At 41.8% G+C, this 26,829-nt stretch overlaps 1 protein-coding gene across 12 annotated transcripts in view; it reads right to left on the bottom strand.

The window, feature by feature from the left end:
• The window catches only part of WDR33 (WD repeat domain 33), a 103,825-nt gene that overhangs the window by 25,138 nt on the left and 51,858 nt on the right, over window positions 1-26,829 (bottom strand). For 10 of the 12 annotated variants that reach the window (XM_084780555.1, XM_084780559.1, XM_084780562.1 and 7 more), the window contains 4 exons: window positions 4,225-4,351; window positions 2,356-2,510; window positions 2,193-2,271; window positions 1,081-1,191 (listed from right to left, as the gene is read on the bottom strand). In XM_084780555.1, coding sequence (XP_084636681.1) covers window positions 1,081-1,191; window positions 2,193-2,271; window positions 2,356-2,510; window positions 4,225-4,351 — 472 coding nt within the window. Of the gene's footprint in view, window positions 1-1,080; window positions 1,192-2,192; window positions 2,272-2,355; window positions 2,511-4,224; window positions 4,352-23,415; window positions 24,906-25,822; window positions 25,913-26,829 lie in introns of those variants that run through there. The other 2 variants (XR_014778970.1, XM_084780558.1) reach the window with 2 other exon arrangements.

The following is a 26,829-nucleotide window of genomic DNA, read 5'->3' on the forward strand; positions in this document are numbered from 1 at the left end:
GGGTGATGACATGATCCTGGAGTTACAAGATGCCTAAAGAAAAATTTTAAGCTGGTTAAACACTTTTTAAAAAGTAAAACACTTCAAAGGAAATCCTCAAAAGTAGTAGCATTTCTATATACCAATACTGAACTTTCTGAGAAAAAAACCAAAACCAAAACCAAACAAACAAAAAGCCAACAGCTTCAAAAAACCTAAAACAAAAAACAGGGTCAAAAGTTTAAGACATCATTGACTACATAGTGAGTTCAAGACCAATCTGGGACACACGAGATCCTATCTTTTAAAAAAATGAAAAGAAAACGAATCAAAGGGATGAAAAGATTGCTACAATGAAAACTTTAAAACACCAAATAAAGAAACTAGAAAAGAGTAGACAGGAATTCCTATGCCAAAGCGACAAAATAAAAGAAATTCCTATACCAGTGGATTGACAGAATACTGTGATGCTAAAAGTGATTTGAAGATTCAACCAAATCCCCTCAAAATTCCAATGATGCTCTACACAGGACTCAAAGGGGAAAAAAGGTTTTAAAACTCATATGGAAACAAGAATAAATAAAAAAAAACAATTATTAAAAACAAAACAATTTAGCCAAATTAATCCTTAATAGAAAGACCAATACTAGAGGTATTATTTAATACTTCATCTCAAATTATACTACAGACTGATGGTTAACAAAATGGCATAGCACTGGCACAAAAACAATAGACATTTAAACTAGCGCAATAGAATAGAGAGCTCAGAAATAAACCTACAGGTTGCATCTGTCTATTTTTGGCAATGACAGCCCCTTCGGCAAACAGCACTGGGGAAGTAGAAGCACATATTCAGAAGCAAGGGGCAGGGGAAGCAGAGGAGAGAACAGCTGAGAACAGAGATTGTTCCCACGTAAGCATGACTAGGGAGCCCATTTGCTTGCATGCTAACTTCCCCCCAAAATTAACGTCTCCTATAACAATGTTTCTAAAAATAATTTGAAATATAATCAAATATGTAATAAGTAAATACATATAATACTTATTTCCTACTACTCCCTGAGCACAGAAACTGACTGCTATTTTCAGTATGGTACTTACCTAGTATGGTCATTTGAGCCTGAGCAGAGAATATGGCCGAGAGGATGCCAAGCCAGACTCCAGATCATCCCTTCATGGGCCATCTCCATCCCACCCACTTCCTTCTCAACCCTGCAAACAGCACCAGCAAAAGAAACCGTGGAGTCAAAATCACCAAGAGAACAACAAAAACAAAGCAAAACAACACCAAAAGCACTGAAACAAAAGGATATTTTCGTTTAGTATTAAAAAAGAGCTCTCAGCTGGATGTGGTGGTGCACGCCTTTAATCCCAGCACTAGGGAGGCAGAGGCAGGTAGATAGCTGTGAGTTCGAGGCCAGCCTGGTCTACAAAGTGAGTCTAGGACAGTCAAGGCCACACAGAGAAACCCTGTCTCGAAAAGCAAACAAACAAACAAACTCCAAAACAACAAAACACTATCAACATCTTTTACTTTGAATCTTGTCAGGGCCGTGCGTTATATTAGTTTTTCATGAGTAGATTCTTTCAGTCAAACATAAGAGAATCATAGAAAAAAAATGCTTCATACATTATTTCAACTAAGAAATCTATTTTAATCTTCCGTAATGATTTCTATATTCAACACAAGTGCTGTCTTTTCTGCTCCAAGCTAGATTTACAAAATTGAAAACTGCAGGGCAGTCTCTGATATGGACACATTTTGAACATAGAAAAAATTGTGTGTGTGTGTGTGTGTGTGTGTGTGTGTGTGTGGTGCACAAGTGGAAGTCATAGGGAACTTTCAGGAGTCCCTTCTCTCCCTCTGCCATGGCTTCTAAGAGCAGAAGGCAGGTCATCAGGGTTACACAGCAAGTGCTTTCACCTGCTGAGCCGTCTCACTAGCCCAAGGTCATCTTCATCTGAGATTCTTAAGCCCAAATCTGCCATGTCGTCATACTTGGAGAAGCCCACGTCACACGCACTGACCACGTGCTCGTGCTACAATGGAGTCAGGCTTCAGAACACCAGTCCCCAGCCCACCACAATCTCCCTAGCTAAGGCCCCAAGTACAAGAGAGCCGAGACATCTCTGCTGCCATACCATGTGGGAATGTGCGCACACACACACACACACACACATTATCACTCTTCTACACAGTAAATAGTGCATACCCAACGTGCCAGAACAACAAAGAGCCATCAGATCCTCCACTGGCAAAAAGCCCTTCGTGAACAGGATGCCAGGCTACAGCTGTAAAACAGAAACCCAGAGAAAGATGAGAGATTATAGTGCCATCAGGGTCGCCAAGATGAGAAGCACGTCACAGACACTGACCTGTAGCTTCCTTCTTGTGACCTCGAAACACCTGAAGCTCCTCTTTCAGGTTTCGGATATCAAAAAGCTTACAAAGATGGTCCCGAGATGCCGTGAGGAGCCAATTGCCATTAAGGTTTAATTTCACTTCCATCACTGTGTTTTTATGGGCGTGACTAGAAACAAAGCACCAAGAGTGTAACATGTCAGGATACAAACTGAGCATCACTTAATATAGAGTGTCCTTTTAGTTGAAAGCACATGGATGATGATGGCAAGTGTGGCCTGGTAGTAACAGCACATGTGTCTAAAACCAGATGTGTCCAAAATCACACTTTTAAGTATACGTGAAAACCCGTTTGCACGCCTTCAATCCCAGCAAGGGAGGCAGATGCAGGCAGACCTCTGAGATCATGGCCAGGCTGGTCTACAGAGGTTCTGGGAACAGTTCTGGGATACATAGAGAGACCTTGTCTCAAAAAGAAAAAAAGAAGGTGGGGGGGGGAGGGGCAGGGGGGGAACCGGACCCAGAAAACAAATAAAACAAAAGCACCTCTGCTGAGGACAGTAATAAAGTCTTGGATCTAAACACAGCTCTCACAGTCCAGCTAAAAGAACAATGGGGTTCTGGTGGACAGAAAAGTTCACCTACAAACAAGGGAATGACTTAGAATATAAATTGATAAGCCGGGTGTGGTGGCGCACACCTTTAATCCCAGCATTTGGGAGGCAGATCACTGTGAGTTCGAGGCCAGCCTGGTCTACAGAGTCAGGCCAGGACAGCCAAGGCTACACAGAAAAACCCTGTCTAAAAAAAAAGAAAATCTAAAAAAAAAAAAAAAAAAAAAAAGAATATAAGTTGATAATCAAGTTTATCAGATTTCAAAAATTCAATGACATCTCTCTCATTAAGACTAAGTAGGAAGCAGGCACAAATTTAGAAATAGTGTGAGAGTTAACTTGAACTAAAGGCAATGCTTTTGCCCCAAGGCCTGCAGATGCTTAAATCCGAGGGCTCACAAAATACTGTGTGCCAGGCTTGCCTTAGCCAATCTGAGCTGTGGATGTTTCATTTCCAATTAGGGCCAGGATATGGCACCCATGTGCCCCAAAAGACACACTCATGTAGTTGTAAATAATTACAAATAATGCCAATAAAAATCACAGCCACATATGTAAGCAAGTCTCCTCGAGCAGGAAGCGGGGCAGAGACAGAGATGGGAAGGGAGACGAAGGCAGAAAAGAGGAGAGGACGAGAGAGGAGGAAAGAGAGAGAAAGGAGGAGAGGCAGAGGGGAGAGGTGAGTGGAGAGGAGAGGGAAAGGGAGGAGGGAGAAGGGAGGGGGGAGGAAAAGAAAAGGGGAGAGAGAGAGAGAGAGAAAGGGAGAGAGATGGGGTAAAGAAGAGAGGGAGAGAGAGGAGAGGAGGGGGAATGAAGGGGGAAGAGAGACCTGGCACCAAAATGGAAATCTTTGTATTTCAATGAAGCAAGCAGGGGAAGCTGGGCCATGGCGAGTAAGAGGCACAGATACTAAAACTGTAGGTGCGGGGGTGGGGGGGGGGTGGGGGGGGGGTTGGGGTTGTTATTCTAAAGAGACAAGGAGACAACCCCATCTCATCTTCCCGCAATCCTGTAGGATAACCCAGTAAAATGTGGGCCTGTGACAGAACAAATGTCTGCTTTCATTAGAAATTTACAAGTCATAATTAACAAAATATGCAAAGATTGAAGTCCATCTGTGCCCAATATTTATTTTATTTTTAAAATAAATAAATAAATAAATAAACAAACAGACAGATGGAAACAGAAAAGGAGAGAAAGCTAAAAGTAGCGCAGGCTGCCTTTGGTCTCTCCTCTTCCAGGGACCACAGAGGGGTTCCTATCACTTACAGTGTTGCAAGACTCTGCCCAGTCTTGGGATCCCAGAACTTGATTGGCTGCTGGCTATCTTTACTTCCTGAAACGACTAACCCCTTAGTTGGATGCCAGTCTACACACTTCACATCAGCACCATGACCTGTTGGGAAACCAGTCAGAACAAGAACCTCATTGGTCATATGCGCTGCAAGTGGGGCTCCCTTCTAAAGGAGAAAAGCAGAAATCTAGCAGATGATTTGCTTTAGTGTTTTGTTGACTTGAACTTCCTGAAAGGTGTCTGAAGTCTACTGGACCCAGGGCCAGCTCCCCTCCGACGCTGCACCCACCACTCAGTGTCTGTCTTCTCTGGGAACTAAGTGCATCTTGTTCACCTACCCAATGGCAGGTGAGCGAGGTTTTTTAAGCGTTTAATGCTCTTCCTGATTATTTTAGTTCTAAGAATCAACCTGTACTGTTCACTTCTGTGTTCCTTCTTCATGGTAGTCTAAATCCAAATTTAGACACTATGGCTTTCGAAACAGGAAGTTAACAGTCCAGTGTGGGGTTTTTTTTCCTGTTGTTTACTGAAGTATAGAAGAATCTTAAATGTCTGATTCACACATGAGTTAATATGTAACAACAAAGACATAAGTGCCTTAAAACCACAATGAACAAAGCAATGTTTATGGTTTTTGAAAAGCTGGATGATGTACACGGTCAAGAGTATTTTATGGGGTAAATGCACTAAGAACTGGGTGAAGAGTGAGAGAACTTTTAAAAGTGTCTTTCTACACCTGAAACAAATTCAGGTCTTAGAAATTTCGTGTGAATGTAAATAAATTATATTAATTTTTTAAAAATTTCATGTGAGAAGGGAAAAGGAGGAGTGAACAAAGATAAATAGAACTGAGAAAGAGGGGGCTGGAGAGATGGCTCAGAGGTTAAGACTCTTCCAGAGGTCCTGAGTTCAATTCCCAGCAACCACATGGTGGCTCACACCATCTATAATGTGATCTAACGCCCTCTTCTGGCCTGCTGGTGTACATGCAGACAGAGTACTGTATACATAATAAATAAATAAATAAATCTTTAAAAAAAAAAACAGAACTGAGAAAAAAAGAGATGGTCTCAAGACATTGGAAGTAATTTATATTCATAAGACAAAAAAAAATTGTGTCATGTATATCACATGGGTTTGAGTTCATCTCAGACCAGTTCTCCCTCTCCTGCTACCCAGCAGGCAGGGAAAGATGCGGCAAGATCCTGTGATCTCATAATCCCATGTCATAAAGGATTTCTCTAAAGGATATGTTGATGCGGTTTGTTCTTAAACAAAGTTCAAGTATATTCCAAAATAATTGCCAAACAGCAGCACAATACTTAAAGGAGTGTGGTCCTACAGGTAACTCAGTGCATAACTGAGATGTTCACAATACTAAGCTTATTTTTGCTTGAATCGATATGCACTGACACCACAGAAGGCAAACACAAGTGTGATCTTCCCTCCCCGTGAGCATCTGTTTCTGATGTCTTCTAACAATAGGCATATGTAATGACTGAGGTATGAGGACAGGAAAGGGACGCTCTGCAGTTACACTGAGTCAAAATGATCAGCAGGCACAGACCCTTGTTGACAAGCCTAACCGTTCCATCCCCAGAACCCACACGATAGAGAGAAGCGATTCCCACAAGCTGTCTTCTGACCTCGACACATGCACCATGTGCACCACACCCTTCTCCCATAGATACACACAAGATAATTAAAAAAAAAAAAAAAGAATGTAAAAAGGACAGTATGTCTCATCATGGTGGTGCGAGCATACATCTCGGCACTCGAGAGGTGGAGGTACAAGGATGAGGAACTCAGGGGCCAACCTCAGCTGCACAAGTTAGAAGACAGCCTGTGCTACATGACACCCTGTCTCAAAACAACTGGGTTGGGGGCTGAGTGCAGTGGCATAAGCCTTTAATCCTAAGCAGCGGCAGGCTAGCCTGCTTTCTATAGAAAACCCCAGGTTACCCAGAGCTACATAATGAGATGCTCTCTCAAACTAAACAAAACAGGGCTGGGGAGATGGCTTCTTGCTAAAGCACAAGGGCCTGAGTTCAAATCCCCAGCACACACACACAAAAACTAGGGTAGCACTGTGCAACTATAGTGTGAGATCTGTACTGGAAAACTGGCTGACCAGTTAATCTATCCAGAAGGGTGAGATAGATCCAGGTTCAATGAGAGACACCATTTCAAAAAAAAAAAAAAAAAAAAAAAAAGGAAAAGTGGCTGAAAAACAAGATCCCAATGTCAACCTCTGACCTCCACATGTGCTCAAGCAGACAAGTATGCACCCAGAGATGAGAGCACCACATACATACACAAATAGACAGGAAAAAAAAAAAGAGCCCAGAACGAGACCATGTAGTCTTTCTAACCTGCCTGACAAGACCACCAAAAGAATGCCAGGGAATATAAAATCTAGGGGTCATTTGCATCTAAAATATTACGCACTACCATGCATATGCATGGATTTTAACCAGTCACATAGGAGTTTATGCAAAAGCAATGTGTTCTTAACCACTAAGCCATAATCTTTCCAGTCCCTATTGTTAATTAAAAAAAAAACAAAAACTAAAACAATAATACAAGCAACACAATATATTAATGTATGGTACTCCCATGTCCTGAGTTATCATCTTACACTAAAAACTTAAACAGATTCTACAGAACGATGTGGCAGAGCAAGGTACGTGAGTGTCCCTGACGTTTCACTGGACAATTCAGGAAGCAGGCCCAGAGCCTCTGCTGGCCCTGCTAGGATCACAGCGGTGCATCAGCACATTCAGCCTACCCAGTGCTTTGTGGATAAGCAGACATGCTGCAGCAGCTTGGGCGCAGGCCCTGAGGCTGTGCTCTCAAGCACTATTCTAGATTGATTCTTACACATAAGGATGAGTTTAAAAGCTACACAGGGAGGCAAGGCTATGGAGAAGAAAAGACTCTCACAAACAAACAAGAAAAAAAAAGCTACATGGAAAAAAGAACAAAAATATACGCTTCCCTGTTCAGTTCTATACGCATGAAGGCATCTGGAGGGTGCCCAGCAGACAGAAAGTAGAATGGAGAAAGAATCCTCCAGCCTTTATGTTACATTTTAGGCATATGATGATGATGATTATAAAAGATGTGCTTTAATTATGTAGCCCTTGGCTGGCCTAGAAGTCACTTTGTAGACCAGGTTGGCTTTGAACTCACGGAGACCTGCCTGCCTCTGCCTCTCAAGTGCTGAGATTAAAGGCGTGTGCCACCATTGCCTGCCATTTTTATTTTTTAATTAAAACATTTTTTGAGTGCATTTATGATTGTTATTTGTGTGCATGCATACGTGTGTGCTGCTGTTCCAGGGTATGTGTGAGGGTGTGAAGGAATTAAGCTTAATTCCCAGTGATCACATGGTTGCTCACAGCATTCTGTAGCTGCAGTTGCAGGGGATCCAATGCCCTCTTCTGCTCTTCATGAGTATCAGGCAGGAATGTGCTATATAAACATGCTAGCAAACCATACATGCACATAAAATAATAATTTAAAAAATAAAGGTAACTTAAGAAAACAGCGACAGGCTACTAACATTTGTGGCCTAAACAGACACAAACACAGAGGTGGGGGCGGGGGTGGGGGTGACAGACTCTGGCAAGAACGCCTCTAACCCTCCTGCAATTCCAGCACCCTGAAGGCTGAAGCAGGACAAACTAGTTCAAAATCAACCTGGGTTACATATTGATTTCCAGGAAACAGAACTAAACAAAAAACATTTATCTGCTCAAAATGGCATAAAACATGTATAAAAACAATACGTATTGAGCTAGGCTCCACGGCACAGCACTTACCTAACAGAAATAACACACATAAACATACCCATACACTCAAACACAAAAATTCAGGACTCTGATACTAATTGCCTCCAAGGACAATTCAGTAAGTTTGGAGACAAACTTTTCACCATGTAAATTGAATATCTCTGGCTCAAATACCCAATATCTAAAATTGTTTATGTGCCAGCATACCATAAGCAACCAACTTACACGAAACATGGTTTTGTGTACAAAATTGCTGAAAGTACTGTATACAATAACTACCATATTATGTATAGAAACATTTTATGTTTAGATTTGGGTAACACATATGAAAATAACTCAGCATATGTATTACTTTGTGAATCTCTAGTATCAAGGAAAAATTCCATTTAAAAACCCCACTAGGCCAGATGCTGTGGGGAGCACTGGGGAGGCAGAGGTAGGTGGGTCTCTGTGAATTCAAGGCCAGTTTAAGCTAAAAAAACAAAACAACAACAACAAAAAAAAAACCCCAAAACCGTACTAAATTTACTAAGTAACAGCAGATCGCCTCTGGAAAGTAGGTATGAAATCTTCATAAGGAGCTTATACCATTTAAGTTTTTTCCAAATCTGTATGTATGCATGTGTCTGTGTATGTGAATGCCACATGTACGCAGTTGCCTGAGGAAGTCAGAGAGGGTAAGATGCCTGGAGCCGGAGTCAAAGGTTGGGAGCTGCCCACTGTAGGTGTTGGGACACAGAACCTCCTGCAAAGCAGCGTGTGTTCTTAACCACGCAGCGACTTCCCCTGTCCCTGCCATTTATTATACACACACATGTACATAGGAGTGCATGCAAGCGCGCGCGCGCGCACACACACACACACACACACACACACACACACACACACACACACAGAGTTTTGTTGTTGTTATTTTCAGGATTTCTCTGTGCACCCCTGGCTGACCTGGAGCTCATTCTGTAATTCTGTAGACCAGGCTGGGCGGGAACTCAGAAATCGGCTTGCCTCTGCCTGCTGGGTGGGATTAAAGGTACACACTACCATTTTTGTATTTGTAAATAAAAGAGGAGGGAGGGAGGGACGGACAGGAGGGAGAAACTAGGCTGGTCCAGAAGCAAACTGACAGGAAACACAGTTTTTACTTAGTGTTAATTATGTTGCCCATGCTAAGGCCCCCTCCCTCAGACTCCTAAAGCTGCTCCAGGCGCTGTATGCACACCCACTCCCAGTCCTTTTGTTGCTAACTTTTTATTTCATGACAAATGGAATGGCTCAGCAGTAAAGGTGTTTGCCCTCAAGCCTGATGACGTGGAACTCATGTGGTAGAATAAAAGAAATTACTCTTGCAAATTGCCTTGTGTCCTGCACATCACACACTCAAACATACACTTACAAGGTAAGTGATGTAAAAAACAGCAGCAAAAGACTGCCATAGATTTCTCCTAAGAAAAAAAATTTAAGCTGACATGCTAAAATGTGAACTTCAGCCCTGAGCAGCAGCACATAGCTGAAGTTCCAGTTACCTGACGGCAGAAGCATGAGGACCACGTGAGTCCAGAGCTCAAAGTCTGTACACTCTGTCTCAAAAAAGGAGCCCCCATAAAACAATTCTATATGTTGAAGATTGTATCAAAAGTACTGTTCATACAGTACTCATAGCAAAAATTAGATATAACTTTTATAAGTAGAACAGTAAAATTTGCCATAGTTTCCAAATTTAAAAATCATATCACCATTAAAATGAAAGATTTTAGAAGCAGCTCATGAAAACAAGCAATGGAGCAGATATGTAACAGAGGGTAAGAGTGCTTGCTTGCAGTGCAAGCCTGATGGCCTAAGCTAAATAAGTTGTCATGTGACCTCCACACACACAGTGGCACGTTCAAGCCTACATTCATAGACATGCACATCACACACAAAAAGAATAATGTTCGCCTAGCTGAATAAATGCAAAAAAAAAAAAAAAAACCCCACTCATAAACTACAAATGTTATGGGGTGATTGTAAGAATGAACCTAGTTACATAAGTGTAGGTACACACTCAGGAGGCAGAGGCAGGAAGATCCTGAGAGTTTGAGGCCAGTTTGGTCTACATAGTAAGTTCTAGGACAGCCAGGGCTATGTAGAGAAATATAAACAAACAATAGACAAGAAAAAAATGAAATTTATGTTGGTATAGTGTGATATTGGGGGTCACAAATAAATAATGTGGGGTAAAATTTGTGCACAATGTTCTTGGTGTGGCTTTAATATAAGAAATTGTGTGGTAGCTCATACCTGTCATCTCAGGACTTGAAATGCTGAGGCAGGAGGATCATGAGAAAACAGTTTGAGCTATTTAGGAAGACTGCCACCAGGGGTGTGGGGCAGTGAAAGAAGGAAAGAAAGCAAAGGAAGGGAGTCATCACTGGATGTCACTCAGTTAACAGTCTTGGCACCAAGTTCCACATCAGAAAAACCTGTGCATGGCACTGCCAGGAGCTGGTCAGAGGAACAGGCTCCCCTGTGACAGGACAGTGAACTAGTACAATTCAGAGGAAAAAGGTGACCATGCATAGCAGCAAGATTTTATTGGCACACAGCCTTTGGTATGACAAATCCTCTAGTAGAAACTGACTATGTGCCTGTAGAAGCAGAGCAGGCATTATGTTCAAAGATGATTGCCAGGCAACGGTGACACACACCTTTAGTCTCAACACTAGGGAGGCAGAGGTAGGTGGATCTTTGAGGTCAAGGCCAGCCTGGTCTACAGAGAAGCTCTGTCTCAAAAAAGAAAAGAAAAGAAAAAACAAAGAAAAGGAAAACAAAACATGTTTACTGCATGCATCATGTCTGAACTGACAAGACCACTACATATGAATCAGTGAGTGGCTACCTAGAGAAATCAAGGTAAACTCTAGTAAAACACAGCTTTTGAAATTGAAGCAAAAATACAGACTTTTGATGCTGAAATTTTCTGCATATTGGACACAGTGTGTATGTTTGTCAAAATTCATAGACGTGTATACCAAATTGGATATTACCTTATGTAAATCATACTGCAGTAAGCCAGGGCCAGCAAGAAGGCCCAGTGGGTAGAAGTACTTGCCACAAAACTCAAGGACCTGAGTGTGATGCCTGGGACTCACATGGGTGAAGAGATCTGACTCCTAACAACACGTCCTCTGTCTGTCCTTTGCACATACTGACAGCACACCTACTTAAACAAGCATACAGGCAGAGACAGAAGGGACATTGTAGTCCCAGTTGTCTAAAGGATTTCAGTTTAATTAGCAATAATCTCTTAGGGAGGAGTCACTGCATGGATTTTTAAAGACTATTACTCAGGCTGGACATGTTGCCTCACACTTTTAATCCTACCCCTTGGGAGGCAGAGACAAGTGGAACTCTGTGAGTTCGGGGCCAGCCTGGTCTACAGAGTCAGTGCCAGGACAGCCAGGGCTACACAGAGAGACCTTGGAATTTCCTGTTACGGGCTGCTACTGAGTTGACCTCACTGTTACACACACACACACACACCATTTGCAATATTAAAAAAATTAACACTAACTTGATGTAAAGTCTACTTAGGCAGATTCCACTTGATCTAAAAACATTTGGCAATGAATATTTTTAGGTTAACAACTACTTGAGGTTGGAAAGAACCTCTAAAAGTGGCATTAAAACTTTTTACTAAAAGGTTAAAACACTAGACAATAGGAAACTGGCCCTTAGGACACTTAAGGGTGAGCACTGGTGGGCCCATGAGATGGGACAGCAGCTGTACAAGCCTGACAACCTGAGTTCTGTCCTCAGAACTCTCAAGCAGGAAGACGAGAACCAAGTCCCACAAGCTGTCCTCTGGCCTCCACATACCCAATTTTTTTAAAAGGTCGATCAGTTGTGACCCAACAGGAGTTCACAAGTAGAATGTGACAGGCACAGCCAGCCCTTCAGGAAGCCAGGCATGAGGTGCCTGAGTCTAGGATGACTAGGAAGATCACAGTATTTATCCATTTTATTCAGATTACAACTGGACATGGAATATATGCAGGGAGTCCAGAGGTGCAGTTTCTCTTACAAAGCTCAGTTTCCAGCACCCATGTTAGGTGTCCCACAGGTGCTCGTAATTCCAGCTCCAGGGGAGCCCCTGGCCTCCATGGGAACACGTGGAAACCCACGCACGAACACACATCTTTTATATAAAAGGTAACTTTAGCAATGAAAAGATGGTTCTTGGGCTAAGGATGTTGCTTGCCTGGTAGACAGGAGTGTTTGCCCAGTATGGTTAAAAGCCATGGTTCAATCCTCAGCATGGCACAAAACCTGGTGTGGGTCGGTCATCCACACCTGTGATGCCAGCACTCAGGAAGATAAAGGACTTCACAGCCCTCCTCAGTAATGTTAAGGCTAACATGGGCTACAGGAAATCCTGCTTTCCCATCCCCTCCCCCCCAAGAAAGACTGCTTTAAGCAATGCTTTAGGAGGAAAAGTTCTAAGACAAACAGGATGTTTAAGCTTTAGTTAAGCTGGTGAACAGATAGGCTAGGCTTTTACAAAGAGTGGAAACTTCCCAGAGCTTCCTAGTCCAGAAGTGTGGTGTGAAGACTTGAAGCCAGGATGGGCTAGAGGTCTGTTCCCCGGCTTCTATGAAGTTTACTGTAACCTTTGTGAGGAGCCATCTTCCCACGCCCTCCTCCCCTGTCCACGAGCTCCTCAGATCATGGGGCCTGTTACCACACACAGGTAAACAGCCTTGATTTAACATGGTACATATGACCCAAGGCTCGGGAAACAGTCCAAAAACCAATACATAACGTGTTTTATTCGAAGGTCAGAAGTAATGTCCATTTTCCCATTTTATTTTTCCTGAATCATGTCATTATATGAACAAATATTAGGAAGAATATACATGACTTACAAAAAACACCAGTTTTTCTAATACAGAAAGAAAACAAAGCAAACAATGAATCCAAGTACCATTTTGTACAATATTAACAGTTAAAGAACTGTCACTCAGAAAATGTGGTAAACATTAACAGCAAACTCAGGCTTTCTGCCAGCTGTGGAAACATAAAACGTAACAGCAATTTAAGCGTAAGCAAAGCCTTGATCCACAGGCTAGATACTTCCAAAGATCAGAAGACTCAAGAGCTGGGAAACTTAAGGTCTAAGTAACTTCTGAACTGGTCAGGAAGCCTGGGGCTTGTTTGAAGTTCATCTTCCCGTTATGTAAAATCATTATTGACACGGTCCAATCATAAGACTATCTGGGGACAACTGCTAATAGCATGTTTGTTACCAAAACCTAGAAAATTGCATCAGTAAGAAACTACGAAGCTCAAAGTTAGCGGCAGAAGGGGTACACTTCTAGGCAGTTTTCAGTGTATATTCCAAGCGACGTCACAGACTCATAGGCAATGAAGAAGTGTTTAAATGGACAAGATTTTCCCTCCATACCTCAGAACTTCAATGTGTGCAACATATAGTATAAATATGTGGGAGAATTTGGTCACAACGGTTCTCTCAGTGTACTGCAACGTTCACCACAAGACTAATTTGAGAAACTAGAAACGCTAGCTCAGTTGTGTTCCTGACACAATGACATCCCTAAATTCAGGAAAGTAGAAGAGCCATTATCTGTAATGTGGGTTTAAGAAATCAGAAATATGACAAGATAAAGATTTAATTAAACCTAAATACTAATACAAAAGAACTATTCAACAAACCTGTAACAATTTTCAAATGTATGGTGTTAAAAGAGTGACCAATACACAAACCCCAACTCAATGGGATAAAAAGGGCAGATTTATCTATCAATCATAAATCTCCCAATCTCCCTCCTACTTAAGTCACACCTGTATAAGCAGGTGAATTGTTTCTACAGATTAACTGCATGTTTAAATGGAAAACTCCCAAAGGCAGATCGAAAGGAAACTGCTAAACAGCTTAGAAAGTGAAATTAATCATATAATTTATAAGCTAATATGGTGTAACTACTTGAGTACCTTAATATCAAAGTGAGTTCTGTTGAGCATATATGAGTCAAACAAAACCACACAGGCGTGAACTTTGCTGAAACTTACGGAGGCTGAAACCACAGCAAACTCTGCAACAGTCTTCCAGAAAAAACTACCTAAGGATGTTTAGAGTTCTTGTCAGTCTACTAGATTATTCAGTTACAAGAAACAATTTGACTGTTTTCTTTATGCCAACCAGCTTTATAAAAATGTCAATCATGTTAAAAGGCAATTTTGGAGAGTCTTCATCAAAGATTACGGGGAAGAATGCTGCAGCCTTCAGTGCTCTGCACTTCCAGGTCATAAGGCACTTGAGCCACTTGTTAAGAGATACCGCCCCACATATATTCAGAAAAAAAGGGAGTCCGCAGAAAAAGGTCGTGTGTCTGTGTGTGTGCACGTGTAGTTCAATAGTCAAATACCTCTAGTAAACATCTCCATAGATATTAATAACTAGAGTACGATGGTCAAAGTTACTATTTGAAAAGCTACAAAGATGTAATCACCACGCTGTGAGTTCGAGGCCAGCCTGGTCTACAAAGTGAGTTCAGGACAGCCAAGGCTACACAGAGAGACCCTGTCTCGAAAAACCAAAAAAAAAAAAAAAAAAAGAAAGAAAAAAAAAAAGTAATCACCAAAGAAACATTTACAGGATTTGATGGTGGGGGCATGGTTGCCCATTTCATGCATGCCCAACAACTTGGAAAGTGACAGTAGGATAATCAGTTCAAGGTCATCCTCAACTACAGGCTATATCTGCCAGCCTGAATTCAAAAAGCGGGGGCATAAAGGCACTACATCTTTAATTCCCAGCACTCAGGAAGCAGAAACAGTCAGATCTCTGAGTTTGAGGCTAACCTGGACTATATAGAGAGCCCCAAGTCAGTAATGGGAACCATAGGAGATACTGCAGGAGAATGTGTTTCCTGGCACATGTGTTACAGGAAGCTATAGCACATGTGTGCAGCTTAATGTACTCAGGGAGGCGAGGTAGGAGCAACATTTGAACTAAAAGAGTGTAAGGCCAGCCTAGGAACAGTTTGAGATATTCTCTTAAAAATAAGGGAGTAGGCAGGCAAAGCTAGATATACCCTGCTGGAACAATATTTATTGGTACAGGTAACCAAGGCCAAGAATAAACTGGAGCCATGACTGAAACTTTTAATAAAGGAGAGAAGTACAATCAAGAATCCAGAATGAAGCCAGACATGGTGACACACACCTTTAATCCCAGCACTCGGGAGGCAGAGGCAGGAGGATTGCTGTGAGGCCAGCCTGGTCTAAAAAACGAGTCCAGGACAGCCACGGCTACACAGAGAAACTGTCTTGAAAAACAAAAACAAACAAGCAAACAAAAAACAAAAAAACAACAACAAAAAGAATCAAGAATAAAAATAAAAGCTGCTTGAGTGATACTCTGGAGTAAGTCTTCTTCCAAAAGTAAGACAGAAGGTGAACTGGCTCCTTTTCAGTTAAAAGATAATAGCTACTTTTTTAATGTCCTAAAGTACACAGAAGCAGTATGTGGTTGTAGCCAGGTGTTTCATTAGCCTCACATTAACCAGACTCAAAGCACCAACTGTAGCTGAATGTGGAACAGCCCAATGCCCTTTGTAGTGGTGCCCTTATCTCAAAGAAAAGTAAGACAGCTGTAACACAAGTGCCCCTTCAAGAGAAGCAGGTCAGGAGCAAGGGAGTCTGCTAGGAGTATCTGCTGCAGTCTCCTACAGGCTGTACAAGCTCTTGCCCCAAGGCTTTGCTTTGGTTTTCTTTTCCTTTTTTCCCCCCCATAAATGAGGATTCTGAAATGACACGTATTCCAACTGGATCTTGACAACTGTCCTCACTTGTTACAAACAGAAATGAGAAAACTCCAAATGAGAGATGATTAAATAGTGCCTAGTTCCCACCATATTAAAAGTATTTTAATAAAAACACATTTTGTCAGTCGGGCATGGTGGCGCACGCCTTTAATCCCAGCACTCAGGAGGCAGAGGCAGGCGGATCTCTGTGAGTTCAAGGCCAGCCTGGTCTACAAAGCAAGCCCAAGACAGCCAAGATAACACAAAGAAACCCTGACTCAAAAAACTAAAAAACAAACAAACAAAAAAACCACATTTTGTCCATACTGATTAAATAATTGATATACATATGTATATATTGGATCAGAGATCCCAGAAATAGTGCTAGTGGTTACTCTACACTAAAAGAGGCTGCAGCTGGAGAGATGGCTCAGAGGTTAAGAGCACTGGCTGTTCTTCAATCCAGGAATCACATGGTGGCTCACAGCCATCTACAATGAGATCTGGTGCCCTCTTCTGGCCTCCAGGCATACACGCAGACAGAACACACTAAAGGAGGCTAAGAACACGTAACTCCCTGACTGTTGATTGGAAGCTGTGCATGATTTCATTCTAAAAGTACACTTTAGAAAAGGGACATAAACACAGGTAACCTCAAGTCAAGTCAAATCAACAGTATGTGTTCTCAATAATGAAATCAAAACAGTAGCTCTGATCTTCTTCCCCAAGCCAGAAATCTCAAGTCTAATCATGAGGAAAGAAGCTGATAAACTTTAGCTGTGATAAAGCTACAAAATACAATGAAATCATTCAAAAATACAGACTCCAAGACAGTGGGGGGCTGGGAGCTCTGAGTCTGGTGAGACAGTACACACCTTAAGCCCAGCACTCCCAAGGCACACAGAGGCAGAGGCCAGCCTGCTGTACACAGTGAGACCTGGCTCAGAAAACAAACAAAAAAGTTTTGCACATAGAATTCCAAGCCTTAGTATAATAGAGGCATGTAGTAAAGATCATGTGAACTTTTAATATTTTGTTTCTATTCTCTCTACTGTAGTTCAGGCTATATTTAACACTGGAGCAATCCTGCCTCAGCCTTACATGTGATAGTATTATGTTTGAACTTCCTTTTTTAATCAGAGAGAGAGAGAGAGAGAGAGAGAGAGAGAGAGAGAGAGAGAGAGGGAGATCAAAAACTTTTAACAGGCAAAAGTGTGGGCCAAGGATGGTGGCATGCACTTTTAGTGCCAGCACTTGGGAGGCAGTGGCAGACAGGTATCTGTAAGTTCCAGGCCTGCCAGGGCTACACAGTGAGGCTTGTCTTAAAACAAAACAAAACAATGTGGAGTTAGAATGTAGCTCAGTGGCAGATTACTTGCCCTACAAGATAAGGCTCAATCTTCAATACTACAAAACAGAAAACAAAAACTACTATCTGCGTAGTATTGAGAGTGAATCATGGAAATCTAAGTTCAACCTTCAGTAATTCCTTGCACAGGAAAGGAGTAAAACCCTTCAACACACACTTGTAGAACCAGTATTCAAAAAACTAAAGCAAGAAGAGTTCCACTGTGAAGCCAGCCTGGGGTACACAAGACCTGTCTCAATAAAAGAGAACTTAGGCTGGACAGATAGCTCAAAAGTTAAAAGCACTTAGGGCTGGAGAGATGGCTCAGTGGTCAAGAGCACTGCCTGCTCTTCCAAAGGACCCGGGGTTCAATTCCCAGCACTCACATAGCAGTTCACAACTGTCTATAACTCCAAGATCTGACACTTTCACACCAACACACATAAATTGAAGTTAAATAAAATGTTTTTTTAAAAAAAGTTAAAAGCACTTGATGATATTGAAAAGACCCAAACTCAATTCCCAGCACCCACATGGCAGCTCCTAAGCATGCCTAACTCCAGTCCCAGGGGACCCACCACCCTCTTCTAACCTCCTTCAGAACCAAGGATGCACCTGGTGCACATACATATATGCAGACAAAACATTAATACACATAACGTTAAAAAAACTTTTAAAATAAAGAAAGATAATAACTTCAAAAGGTAGGATTATGGGCCGTAAAGATGGCACTTGTTAGTTTTCCTAAGGACTTGGGTTTGGCTCCCAGAGTCTACATGATGGCTCACATCATCTGTCTGGGCAATCTGATGTCTTCTTACTCGCACAGACACCAAGCACACACATGCCACACATACATACATGCAAGCAAAACACTCATACAAATGAAGTAAATATAAAACCAATAGTTTTAGAATTTGGTAAGATAGAAAAACAAATAAGTAATTTAGGAAAGTACATTTTAATATAGTTTAAGTCTAATAGGTACTTGAGTTTAGTACTCAAACCCTATACAATAGGTAGTAGTCAAAAACTTTTTAAAAAGATAAGCAAATATGCCTGTAGCTCAGATGTCATTGTACTAGTTATCTGCTTGTGCAATTTATTAAGGCTTAATATTGGCATATGTAAAATGGAGATTATTACTCAAACACTAGATTATTTCAGAAATTAAAAGAAACACATGAAGCGGGGCTGGAGAGATGGCTCAGCGGTTAAGAGCACTGACTGTTCTTCAAGAGGTCCTGAGTTCAATCCCCAGCAACCATATGGTGGCTCACAACCATCTATAATGTGATCTGATGCCCTCCTCTGGCCTGCAGATGTACATGCAGGCAGAGCACTGTATATGTAATAAATAAATATTAAAAAAAAAAATTAAGAAACACATGAAGCACATAGCATCACTCCTGGGATGCATAATAAACTCAATAAATAAGAGCTTTAGCTTTGATCCAATCTCCGTCCTGAAGGAGCTCACTGTGGCAATATTCCAAAAGACCTAGTTATCCAAGAACTGTTGCTACTAGGAAGAGCACAGAGGCAAAAAAAGGAATAAGGGTCCATTAAGTTTCAGTTTTCAAATGATCCCTGAAAGAAAGGGGCATTAGTTCTAAATCTCAGCATCTGAGACTGCATGAGCCTCTGGTGTGCTTCCCAACACACTTGCCCCAGACACACAATTAAACACACACACAATGCTTCTAGTTCTCTACATTCCACAACATTAAAGTATTATTTCCATTTCTAAAAATATAATAATCACTTCTTTTCCATTTACAATATAAATGTTTGTTGACTTTCTTTACATCATTTTCTCTAGTTTAAAGACTAGTAAGATATTTCAGAGGGTCACGAAGGTCATAATGGGTTTAACTTATGAGTCTTTAGTTGATCTAATTCCTCCAAGGCCATGGACAACCTTAAACCTTACTGTATGATTTAGGGATGGTAGATAGCTCAGTGGTACAATGTCTGCCATCTAGCAAGTATGAGCAAACCAGATTTAAATCTATGCACATTTATTTGTTTTTTATTATGTGTGTAAGGATATGTATAGAGGCCCCTGGAGGCCATGGGCATCAGATTCTCCTGGAGCTGGGGTGGCAGGTGTTCATAAGTCACTTGATGAAGGCATGCTGGGAAATACTCTCTGCAGGAGTAGTATGCACTCTTACCTCTGGGACATCCCTATGGCCCCACACTTAAAGTTTTTAAAGAAATGGAGAATTAAGCCAGGCATGGTGGCATATGCCTGTTGTCCCAGTTACTTGGAAGGCTGAGACAGGAGAATCACTTGAGTCCAAGGTGTTCTGGGCTTTGGTGCACTATGCTGGTGTCAGCACTAAATCTGGAAGCAATACGATGACAGCCCAGGAGTGAAGGACTGCCAAGTTGCCTAAGGAAGGGTGAACCAGCCCAGATCAGAAACATAAAGGTCAAGAAGTGGAGAAATAATCCAGATGTATTGATATATGCCTTTAATCCCAGCACTGTGAAAAGCTGAGAGATCTCTGTGAGTCTGAGACCAGCCTGGTCTACAGAATTCTAGGACAACCTGAGCAACTTAGTAAGATTCTGCTTTCAAAAACAACAATTAAAAAAACAAACAAACAACAACAAAAACAGACAACAACAAAAGCAAAAATGATAAAAAGTAGGACTATTAGGCCGGAAACTAGGAATCTGTTGCAAGAAGTCTCAAATATGAAAAGGTAAGTGTGCTTTGGCATGGAATCATGAGCTTAGTGCAGTCACCTAACAGTGGACACGTGAAATATCCTCAATTACAGACAAAGAGAGGTCAGCTGACTCAGTGGATAAAAACCTGAGTTCAGACACACATGGCTGAAGGACAGAACCAATTTTCCAAGCTATCTTCAGACCTTCACATGTGCAGAAGGCTTTCACACGCATACACAAATAGATAAATGTAAAAACAAGTAAAAGTGAAGGCTCTGCTTAGTGGCAGCTCAATGGCAAGGGTTGGGGTGCAACACAGGAAAAGACAATTGAACCCGCATAGAACAAACTAAAGTCATCCCACATCAGACTTCAGCAAACTTCCTTTGTAAATGTTTGCTTTTCTCCATTCTCCTCACTACACTCTCACCACAATGAGGCCTTGCCTCCAGGAAAACCGTGGACCTAACTCCAAAAGAAAGATGAGATACCTAACCAGGCAAAACAAGCTACTCTTCAAATATATAACCAACTGGGCATTAGTACAAGATTAGGAAAAGTTAAGCACAAAGACTAAGACAAAGGGACAGATTAAGTGTCTCTAAGAACACAAATGTGAATAATGAAGTGGCCAAACAGCATATGCTTCCATGGCTACCCATTAAAAGCAAACATACTTGGCTCTATGGTAGAGACCTTGCCTAGCATGCTCAAGGTCCTGGTCCCTTAACCAAGATGGAAAAGAATAAATTAACAAAAAACCTGGCAGAGAAGAACAATAAAACAGACTGCTAAGAAAAATGAAGTCTAGAAAACAGGAAGGAACTCTTGTGATCTATAAGACATGCAACTTGGCAAAAATAAAGATCATCAGATGAGATGAGTAACAGACTCAACATCTGTCTGCTAAGAATTCCACATAGAGAGAAACAAAGAATACTCAAATGGAATGAAGATTGTAAATTAAAGGTAAAGCTGAAGTTCCGGAAGTTTCATCCACACACAGAAAAATATCAGCTATGGGTGCCAGAGGGCTGGAGAGAGTCTCGTGGTGAAGACAGCTTGCTGCTCTCACAGGACTAGAGCTGAGTTCCCAGCACCCATGCAGCTGGCCTGCTTACCACCACCTGGGACTGCAGTTCCAAGGAATCGAGTGCCTTCTTCCAGCCCCCAAGGGTGCACACGCGCCCACCCACCCACCTACACACATCTTGCCACACACTCACACAAGTATTTTTTTTTATTGTATTCAAGTGCCCAAAGGCACCAACCTGATCTACATAGTAAGTACTAGGCCAGCACGGGCTACAGAGCGACACTATCTCAAACATTAAAGGGGGAAAGAAGACAAATTAAGAGGCAAAACCCAGGAGGCTCAGACTAGCACCTTACTTCTTGTCAGGAAAACTGATGCAGATAACAGAGGCCTTTTCATTTCTGAGGGAAGGCTGGCACAGTGACAAAGGCCTTTAAGTCTCTGAAGCCACCATTTAGCAGGCAGAAGTGGATCTCGCTGAATTTGAGGCCAGCTAGGTTTACATGAGACTGTCTCATCAAACAAACAAAAATACAGCATTAAATTCTGAATTAATAGAAACGTTAAAAAATAAACTTAAAAATGTGAGGAAAAAGCTCTTGAAAAATGTAAGCGCTATTGGAGAGGCTGCTCTTCCAGAGAAATTGGGTTCAAATCCCAGCAAATGGTGGCTCCCAACTGTAAATCCAACTCCAGCAGATCCAACGCCTTCTTCTGACCACCTTGGGCACCAGGCACAAAGTGGTACACAGGGATACATGCAGGCAAAACACTCATACACATTAAAATAAAAAAATAACTAAGATAAAATATTTTTTAAAGGAAGATAAAATTTATTTGCTCAAAATGCCTAAGTGAAAATCTAAATTGTGGGGCTGGAGAGAGGGGTCAGTATTTAAGAATAATGGCTGCTCTTGCAGAGGGCGTGAAGCTCCTGGTGTCCATGTGGTGGCTCACAACAGTCCCTAACTCTAAGTTCCAGGGGACCCAGTGCCCTCTTCTGGACTCCAGTCATCAAGGACACACGGTGTGCTTCCATACATGCAGATCGAACAGGACTCCAGTCATCAAGGACACCCGGTGTGCTTCCATACATGCAGATCGAAACACTCAAACGCATAAATAAAAGTAAATGAAATTTTCCTTTGGTTGGTTTTTGCTTTGTTTTTACAAGACAGGGTTTCTCTGTGTAACTGAGCCCTGGCTGTCCTGGACTCACTTTGTAGACCAGGCTGGCCTTAGACTCAGAGAGATCCACCTGCCTCTGTTTCCCGAGTGCTGGGATTAAAGGTATGAGCCACAATGCCCAGCCTGTTAAAAAAAAAAATCTTAAAAACAAATAAAACCCCCTAAAATTTGCAGAGATTAAGTGACACTTAGAAAAATAACTAGAAGATAACAACTAAAGATAACTTCATTGTGACATTGTTAATAGCTCATAAAATGAAAGAATTAAGAAAAATTATCATGAGCTAAGAAGGTTCAGTGGGTAAAGCCATTTCAAATTTAATAACCTGAAACCTGACACATATACCATGGCACACACATTCACATACACTCAAGACAAGTAACATTTTCTAAAATCATGTCACAATTATCTTAGTTTGCAGTATATTGCTCTGTGACTAATAGTATCAATCTTGGAAGAAACTCTGTGTCTTCGTTCCTACTCAGAATTTGTGCTGGGGGAGGAGTCCTATGTATGCATGTCTTTACATACATGTGCTCTTGCATGTGGAGGCCAGATCATCTCAGCTGTTGTTCCCCATGTGCCACATTCCTCTTTTTTAAAAAGTGAGTGTGCCGGGCAGTGGTGGCGCATGCCTTTAATCCCAGCACTCGGGAGGCAGAGGCAGGCAGATCGCTGTGAGTTCGAGGCCAGCCTGGTCTACAAAGTGAGTCCAGGACAGCCAAGGCTACACAGACAAACCCTGTCTTGAAAAACAAACAAAACAAAAAAAAGTGTGTGTGTGTGTGTGTGTGTGTGTGTGTGTGTGTGTGTGTGTGTGTGTCGGGGACTCTCAATGGCCTAGGACTCATTGAGTTGGCTAGGTTGCCCGGTCAGCAACCCTGAGGAACCCATCTGTCTCCACCGTCTATACTGAACCATCATTCCGCCCCCCACCCCACCCCATCATCCCTTTTAAAATGAGAGTTCTGGGGCTTGAACTCACATTCTTATGCTGGTGTGGCAAGTACTTCAACAACTGAGCTCACTCTCCAGCTCCCATTTCTTAAAGTTATAAATAAAAAAAGAACAGAACAAAAATTATTAAACATCTTTTTATAATGTAAAGGGAAAATAAAGATAGTAAAAGGGGAAAAATGAGGAGGAACAGATTTCCTTTAGAAAACTAATCATAAACAGATACCACTCCCTAAAATTGGGGACCAAAGAGAACATGGAAAGCAGGGGCAGGCAGATCTCTGAGTTAGAGAGGTCTGGTCTACAGAGCAAGTTCCAGGACAGCGAGGGCTAAAAAGAGAAACCCTCTCTTGAAAAACAAAAACAAACCAACAAAACAACCCTCCCCCCCAAAAAAACCCAACAACAACATATGAAAGCAATAATAGCAATGCCTGAAATAATTAAAATCATTTAAACAGAACCAGAAAGTGGAGGCAGAGCTATCAGGGAGAGGTCCCTGAACTGCTACTCTTTCAGAACAGCAAAGACATACTATGCCCGGCAGACAAAAAAGTTGTTATTTGACATTCTAATAAGCACAGTTTTTAAATAAAAAATATCTTCACAGATCTCTGGAGAAGACTGGCAGATTCTGACACTATAAAAATCCTTCCTTAAAAACAAAGGTTTTACCTCTTTTTTTTTTTTTTTTGGTTTTTCAAAAACAGGGTTTCTCTGCATAGCCTTGGCTGTTCTGGACCTTATAAATTAGGCTGACTTTGAACTCAGAGAGCACCACCTGCCTCTGCCTTTCTTAGTGTGCACAGCTGTGGTATTTTTGTAATTAAAGAAAGTAAGATTAAGGGCTGGAGAGATGGCTCAGCGGTTAAGAGCACTGTGGGCTCTTCCTGAGGTTCTGAGTTCAATTCCCAGCAATCATATGGTGGCTTACAACCATTTACAGTGTGATCTGATGTCCTCTTTTGGCATGCAAGTGTATGTGAAAAAAGAGCACTCATACATAAAATAAATAAATCTTAAAAAAAAAAAATCAACTGTGGCTAAAAATCTCAGCAGTGGCGTTACAAGTAGCTCTAGAGAGCTGACTGCTTCTGCAGAGGGTTTGAGTTTGGTACCCACAGAGCGGCTCCAAACCTCCCACCTGCACACAAGTGGTCCACATCCATACCCTGAAGCACACAAACGTTAAGCATGAAACTTTTTTAACTGGAATATGGAGTAGCTGGAGAGGTAGTTTAAAAGCACTTGATGTTCCTGGGCTCACTCCCCAGCAAGCACAGGGTAACTTACAACCATCTTTAATAGTTCCAAGGGACCTGGGGGTGGGGGTGGGGGGGTGTCCAGTGTCCCATAACTGCACATGCATACATGCAGGCAAAATACTCATACACATAAAATAAAAATAAGATATTTTAATTAAACATGTAGATTTCCTCAAATGGTATTTTCTTAAATACTGTTAAATGACTTTTGAAGACAATTTATCTTCCCAGAGTGTAAATAATTACACACCATGATGTTACAAATATAAACGTACGAAGAACCTTAGAATAAAATTTTGTCTTAACAAAGCCATATATGGTGAAGAAGGGATAGTGCCAGTTCCAGGTCACCATGGTCTGTGTGCCGTGACCACCAGAACGTTACAAAATGAAACCCCACCTTCCTCCCATCCCCTGCCCCTACACCCAGAAAAAAAAAAGTAAAAATCCTTGTGTCTTGGAGCTGGAGAGATGGCTCAGAGGTTAAGAAAATTGGCTGTTCTTCCAGGGTTCAATTCCCAGAATCCCATGGCAGTTCACAACTGTCTGTAGCTCCAACTCCAAGCGATCTGGCACCTTCACCCTTCACTGACATACATGCAGGCAAAACACCAATATACATAAAAATAAATAAATCTAAAAAAAGCAAACAACAACAACAAAAATCCTATGTCTTAGCAAAATTCGTGGCTTTGGCTTTTAACTCCAGTTCATGAAACTAAGGCAGGAGATTCGTGAGGAATATGGGGATGGGGGGAAGGATGTGAGTGATGTAAAATACTTTCTCTCCCCTCCCCAAGACAGGGTCTCTCTGTGTGGCCTTGGCTGTCCTGAACTTGCTTTGTAGACCAGGCTGGCCTCAAACTCACAGAGATCTGCCAGCCTCTGCCTCCAGAGTGCTGGGATTAAAGGTGTGCACCACCACACCCAGCTCAATGTAAAATACTTCCTGGGGTAATTTTTTTTAATTTTTTTTTTTTATTAATTTATTCTTACCTGGGGTAATTTTTTAAAAATAATTTTATAAGCCAGACACGGTGGTGCATGCCTTTAATCCTAGCAGTCAGGAGGCAGAGGCAGGTGGATCTCTGTGAGTTCGAGGCCAGCCTAGTCTACAAAAGTGAGCCCAGGACAGCCAGGGCTACACAGAGAAACCCTGTCTTGAAAAACCAATATGTATATATTTGTATAGTAACTCTGGGAAGATAGAAACAAGGCCAGGCATGTTGCTCAAAATCCCAGCACTTTGGATAGCAGAGCAGAATAAACAGATAAGCCAGCCTCAACTCTGTAGTATTTTTGTTTAAAACAGAAGAGAGGTGCGGGAGCCCACAAAAACACTATTAACAAAACAGTGCTTACCTTGGGCATGAGACTGAAAAAGGACTGCAAGAATGATATTTTACTACTTTAATTCCAGTTTAAATTTTCAATGAACACTCAACTACTTTTGTAAAAAGTAGAAACACTCAGGAGAAAGCACTTCTTCATTAATCTCACCCAGTTCTTTCCTGGCTCTCCACCGCTCCACTTCCAAATACTAGTGCATCTGCATGGACCTTACACTTCTCCAGCTCTAGTTTCTGGTGGCTGCACAAAACAGCACATGTGTTACCGTACGTGACTGGAGGGAAGACCTTAGCCCTGCACTTGGTCTTCAGCCGGGTTGGTTAGGAAATGGAGTTGCCCATAAAACCAACTCATAAGTGAGAGCCCACACAGGTCAGTGATGCTATGTCTGCTGATATTGTCATCAACTGTGATTTTCCCAGCCTTACAGGACAAGACATGTCAATACCAAAGTCGATCCTTTTAACCAGATGGAATGAGCCTGGTTAAACATATACCAAAAGCAAGCACCAGTGGTGTGGTTGTTTCCTTCACAGTGCAGCTGTATTGTGCATCTTTTATGAATAAGCACACAGAAATCCCATGATCAATGTGTCCCAGTGAAAAGCTGTTGGCTAGCCAGTTATGTGCAACAGTGTGGCTCCCAGCTTCTGAACTCAACTCAGCCTGTTATCAGAGGCAACATGAACCCAAAGTCAAAGCAGCATGGCAGCATGAAGGCTTCTCACCTCTTCTGCACTTAGGAAAGGGTTCCGTGGGTTTGGAGAGATGGCTCCGCAGCTAGGAGCACTAACTGCTCTTGCAGAGGACTCAGGGTTAGCTTCCTGCACTCACACAAGCAGCTGCAACTGCCTGGAACTCCAGATCCAGGAGATCCAATGGCCTCTGTTGGCACCTGCGTGCACCTGATACATATAAACTCTTCTGGGCACACACACATACACACGCACATAAAAATATACATACATACATACATACATACATACAAACTAACTTTGAAAAAAGTTTTCTTTCACTGCACAATCTTAAGAACATCAATAATAAAATAAAATAAGCAAAAGGTGATGGAGAAACAGGTGAGGCAATAAAAGTCTAAGTCACAAACATTCATAATGGAGGACCTGGTGGTTCTGTTGTTGAAACAGGACCTGCAGCCC

Source organism: Acomys minous, assembly GCF_964271855.1.
Source record: "Acomys minous genome assembly, chromosome: 4".
Lineage (NCBI taxonomy): Eukaryota > Metazoa > Chordata > Mammalia > Rodentia > Muridae > Acomys > Acomys minous.